The 6,000-nt window shown below is 39.0% G+C and overlaps 1 protein-coding gene across 1 annotated transcript; it reads right to left on the bottom strand.

Annotated features, from left to right (window-relative positions):
* Positions 1 to 3,158: 3,158 nt before the first annotated feature.
* Positions 3,159 to 5,147, bottom strand: LOC123257351. The gene has a single exon (XM_044716138.1). It carries the CDS (start codon positions 4,833 to 4,835, stop codon positions 3,159 to 3,161), a length of 1,677 nt encoding a protein of 558 aa, XP_044572073.1. The 5' UTR covers positions 4,836 to 5,147.
* Between the last annotated feature and the right edge of the window lie 853 nt (positions 5,148 to 6,000).

Genomic DNA, 6,000 nt, shown 5'->3' with positions numbered 1-6,000 from the left:
CAACTGTGCATACTACCAAACCTCGATCGGCGACAGCGACACAACGCTGTCGCCTCGCTACAACGGTACTTTGTAAAGCGACAAAATCCCAGCAACGGTTGCCTGGCAACCACACACTCACAGCGCAAGAGGCTGATGCAATACTATCACTCTGGTGAAATACCCGAAATGTGTATTCGCACACACACACACACACACATATATCCGCAGCCACGCAGTCTCAATGCGCCGACACGGCCATCCTGACTCTAACACGACCTCGTGTAGAAAATAGCAGCATTCGAATTTCCTTACTTTATTAGACTGAACATTAAATAGTTTCATCCAATTTTCTTATCTTAACTTAAACAAATTATCGTATTGACTGTTTCACAAAACAGTATTCAGTTCCATAACTATAATTTTTTTTATCAATTCAATTCAACTTTTTCTTTCTTTCTTTTCATTTCTTTGTTTTACTTCTTCTTTTATATAATCCATTCTTCTTCATTATTCACTCCTATAGTCGCATAATCAAATACCCCACACGCCATGATCAAAACAAACAATATGTTTTGCACTTGTGCTTGCATTATATTTTATGGACTCAGTACTCTGCCATTTTCATTGGCCAGCAGTACAACTTTTTCACCCTTATTGGTGTACTTCATTTTCTTCTTCAATACTCTCAGTATTTTCATCTTCACTCTTTTCTTCAATACTCTCAATATTTTCATTTTCACTCTTTTCTTCAATACTCTCAATATTTTCATTTTCACTCTCTTCTGTAGCGGTTACGTTTCTTTCATCTAAATTATTATAATCATCGTACACATTTAGCTCTTCGGGAACTTGCCCCTCTGGTAATTTTCTTAAATCCTCATGTGCATATTTATAATTTCTTTTACTAGTTAAAGACTTTAAAATGTACCTGTCACCTTCTAGAACTTTTACTATTTCAAAAGGTCCCCTAAATTTTGGACTTAGCTTGGTCTGGTGTCTTTCTTCGCTCTTAAGTAATACGAAATCTCCAATTTTGTGCCTTTTTATTTTTGCCTTATTTCTATCAAATCGTTCTTTATCATAAGCTGCACTGGCTAATACATTCTTTGCAGCTTGCGCTCTTACGTTTGGCAAGTCAATAACATTTTCTACATCACTAGGTGGAAGTAATCCCAATGGGCGTGCTACCTTTCCCAATAACATTTCTAAAGGACTTGCTTTCGTAGTGCGATTGGTTGTACAATTAATTGCCAACTGTACCTCTCCCAACGCATCCTGCCAAGATTGTGTTCCCGTTTCAACCGCCGTTAACATATTCTTCAACGTGCTCATAGTTCGCTCCACTTGGCCATTAGCTCGACTTGCACCAGTGGCTATCAAATGCAATTTTATTTTTTGATCTGAACAAAATTGACTGAACTTTGCGCCTGTAAAACACCTTCCCTGGTCAGCTATTATTCGGTTTGGTACTCCAAACAATGAAACGGCAGATTGAACGGCCCTTATACAACTCTCACTGTCTAATTTAAGACTATGACTAAGATAGACATATTTGGTAAACGCGTCTATCTGAACAATAACGTACTCCTTCTGATCACTCTTGCCACTTAATTTTCCTGTGATATCGATGTGGATAGTGTGCCAAGGAATAGTGACTTTTGGTATTGGATGTAATTCCGCCTGTATTTTTCCTGAAGTGGATTTTGACATTTTGCAAGTGATGCAGTTGTCGACAAATTTTTTTACGTATTTTGACATATTGTCAAACCAGTAGAAATCGTAAGTTTTATCTAATGTCTTTTCGAAACCTAGATGCATTATGGACTCATGCACTTGATTTATGACAGACCATCTGAAAGCTCGTGGCACCACTGGTAAGCAACGTGTTCTCCCATTTCTTTGTATCTTTCGATGAAGAACTTCTGCCCTTAATTCATAGGTTTTCGCAATATCTTCAGGAAGAGAAGAGTTTTTAAAATGTTTAACAATTTCGACTATGTCCACATCTCTACGTTGTTCAGCAATAAGCCAGTTGCTTGAAATTTCAGCTAAATTTACTCTTTTCTCTTCGACTATTTTTGCGGTTGTAGTAGACTTTTTTGAAAGGGGATTTCTCGATAAAAAGTCAACGTGTGCCATCCTTTTCCCTTCTCTATACTGAATATCGAATGTGAATTGCTGCAAATAACCCCACCAACGCTGTGCTCTGGGGGTTAAATCTCGTTTATTTCTCGCCGCCTTAAGCGAGTTGCAGTCAGTATAAACTAAAAAGTTCCTGCCCAGCAAATAATGTCGAAAATGCTTAATGGCGTTCACGACAGCTAAGGTTTCCAACTCGTACGAGTGATATCTTGATTCTGCCGGTGAAGTAGTTTTGCTATAGTATTCTATTACCTGGGGTTTGTTATTAATTTTGTGTAATAAAATTGCACCGTACCCACTGCAACTGGCGTCTGTGTGCAATTCGATTGGATAAGAAGGGTCAAAAATAACAAGGACTGGTTTGTCGGTAAGAGTGGCAATAACCTTTTTCCGTATCTGTTCATGCTCTGTTTTCCAAATAAATTTGTTTTTATCTGCAGTTAAGAAATATAACGGTTTCATTAATTGTGAAAATCCCTTAATAAACTGTCGGAAATAGGATGCTAGCCCAATGAATTGTCTAAGTGAAGTGACTGACTGTGGAGGCGGAAGAGCAGTCAACGCTACAACTTTCTGTGGGTTTGGACGAATCTCACCCGCACTTATATTGTAACCCAAATATTGAACCGATGTTTTCAAGAATGAGCACTTTGTAAGATTGAATGAAAATCCAGCCTTTGTCAAAACATCTAGAACGATCTGTAATCTTTCTAGGGCCTCGCATTTTGTTGAGGCGGCTATCATGATATCATCCATATAGACGATGACAAAGGAATTTGCTAGATCCCCTAGCGCCTGTATTACTAATCGTTGAAAAACAGAAGGTGCGTTTTTGAGTCCAAATGGCATGGACAGGAACTCGTATTGACCATCCGGAGTCACAAACGCCGTGTACTCGATAGAATCTGAATGTAAAGGAATTTGGTAATATCCGCTGGCCATGTCTAGACATGTAAAGTAATTAACTCCCCCAAGCCTATTGATTTGATCTTGTATAAGTGGTAAAGGGTATTTATCAGCGACCGTATTTGAATTCAGCTCTCTAAAGTCAACACAAAGTCTGTCCGTACCATTTTTTTTTTCACTAACAATATAGGGCTTGCATAAGGTGAGCAGCTTGGCCTAATTATATTGCATTTTAGCAGTTCATTAATTTTGTCCCTAACCAAATCTCGCTCGCATGGACTTAAACGATATGGCCTTCTCTGTACGGTTTTTGTTGGATCAATCAACCTAATTTTCATTTCGCCAATTCTGACTTTAGTACTTGGGATCCCAGTTATAAATGAATTTGAGTACTTTGCCAACAGTGAATGTAGTTTTATTTTATCTTGTCCCTCAAGCTCAGTATCAATATCGGCTGGCTCATTGCCGGTACACAAATTAACTACTTTGGTCTTTGAGATCCTAAATTGGTTTGATGAAATGACAATATCAAGACCCTGATTTAATATCTCACGGCCAATTACAATGTCGTTCTGCATATCATCATCGCCTATAACGTGAAACAAAATTTCAATACAGTAATCGTCAATTTTTACATTGCTTAATATTTGTACAGTACTACATATTCCATTGCTGCCGATACCTTTTAACATAACAATATTATTGAATCTTTTACCAGAAAATTTGGTACTTAGCTTTTCTTTTATCAACGAGCATTCCGATCCCGAATCGAAGGTGATTTCGAAAATTTGGCCTCTATGGTTCAGACATCCCTTTGGTACTGCAATACTGCACTGTTCCACTCGCTTCTCCCGATTGAATGCCTTGTTCCTATCGACTTCCTTCTTTGTACATTGGGTGGATATGTGACCCAATTCTCCGCACTTGTAGCAAGTTAAATTTGATTTTCCACGGTGATGAACATCATGCCTGCCATGTTGGATTTTATCAGTCGCGAATTGATTCTGTTGTTTCCTGAATCTGCATTCAGCCATTTTATGGCCCACTTTTCCGCAGAAATGGCACTCCATCGGTGATTGTTTTTGCCGTTTAGAATAAGTTTCAGCCTGATGCTCCATAGCGCCGCTTTTCCTTTTAATAAAAGTGAATGCTTTTAATTCGGACTGTAGATCGACTCTGGTTCGAACATTTGATGTGAAACTTAAACGCTGCAATCGGTGATCGAAGCTTGCCAGCAGCGCAAGGGTCACAGACACAGCAATCTCTTCGTTATCCATTTGCCGCCATTTTGTTGTAAGTTCGGTAACCATGCGACTTGCATGAACAGCCAGACTCTCGCCATCAGTCGGTCGATTTGATAGCATATTAAGAAACATAGCGGCTGGTGTTTCTATAGTATCGAAGCGTTGTATAAACAATTCTTTAAACTCAGGCCAAGTAATTTCAGCATAGCACACTTGCGAAAGCCATTGCGAAGCACTTCCTTCTAAAGCCGAACTCAAGGCCATAACCAATGCACTGCTTCTCAACGTGTTTTCTTGTAAAATCACTTCCACCGTTGTGCACCACGATGATGCGTTGGCGCCTGATTTGTCTGGGTTGAATTTGGGTAGTTGCACAGTTTTGTTCTGCCCTGCATCAGGTACAGTTGTTTTTATGGCTTTCACTAGTTCAATTAAATTTTTATTTTGTAGCTCCATCAGGGCACGCCATGGTCCATCTAGTGCTGAAGGCTGGTGGCCAGATCCCACTTCTGATGTCAAGTCCTGACCGTTGTTGTTGTTATTGTTGTTGCTGTTCTCCATTGTGGCGCATCGAGTTTCAGCCCTGCACACTGTTCCAGTTCTGGTACGCAACTGCCGGCGTCCAACTGTCTACCAACTGTGCATACTACCAAACCTCGATCGGCGACAGCGACACAACGCTGTCGCCTCGCTACAACGGTACTTTGTAAAGCGACAAAATCCCAGCAACGGTTGCCTGGCAACCACACACTCACAGCGCAAGAGGCTGATGCAATACTATCACTCTGGTGAAATACCCGAAATGTGTATTCGCACACACACACACACACACATATATCCGCAGCCACGCAGTCTCAATGCGCCGACATATACATATATAGGTATACATTTTTATGTTTCGTGGGAAGTTCAGCGTATGCGTTATAATTTCCTTAAACACATCATTAGCGCAAATGTTGCGGCCTCCTTGCGACAAAGAGCTCGGGGAAATCAATTGATAGGGAGATTAACTGTGGAATGAGTTTTAATTTATCTTTCATTTCACTCTTCACTTGCCTGTTACAGTAGGAACACCATGAGACTGAATCTTCAAATTTAAAAAGTTGTATTTTTATTCACGGTACTCGCAGAGTATAGTACATGCTTGTATTGTCTTCACCTAACAAATATATTTGTTCCTATCAATATTAACAGTATCAACAATATCAACCAATATCAAATCCAAAAAAAACCCAAAATTTTGTTGAATCCTCAATCTTTCTGTCTATTCAGACTTATTCCACCACACATGCTGACGATTACTGCCGAATCTCTGTTTAAATCTCTGACTTGGCTAGACCAGGGTCGATCAGGTTGTTTTCCAACCAGCTCTTACAACGTTTTATCCACATACTTCCAAAATTTTCGATTTAGGTATTAACTACTTAATACTTAAGATAATTTAAAACTAATAAAATAAAAATACAATGAATAAAACCAATTACTAAGTATTAAATCGATCTTACCTTAATTTGAGATAAAAAAAACCTTATAATATATAATATATCATATATATTTAAAGTTGCAGCCTCGTAGGATTTAATGTAAAAACGAGATGCATTTGCCACTATTTTCCAATTTTTAGCCAATTTTTTCTTTTTTGCCCCAGTCGGTGGCCCACCTAAAGCTGCACTTTGTCTGTGATTAGTTTGCCCAAGTGATGGCATTATCCTTGCTCGACTAAAAA

This window comes from Drosophila ananassae, chromosome 3R (assembly GCF_017639315.1).
Source record: "Drosophila ananassae strain 14024-0371.13 chromosome 3R, ASM1763931v2, whole genome shotgun sequence".
Classification (NCBI taxonomy): domain Eukaryota; kingdom Metazoa; phylum Arthropoda; class Insecta; order Diptera; family Drosophilidae; genus Drosophila; species Drosophila ananassae.
Note: the sequence above shows the minus strand (reverse complement) of the source record. Positions and strands in the feature narration are given on the sequence as shown.

What these genes read in the sequence shown, in the direction of transcription:
- LOC123257351 (XM_044716138.1), bottom strand. Translation starts at nt 4,835, where the DNA reads ATGGAGAACAGCAACAACAATAACAACAACAACGGTCAGGACTTGACA.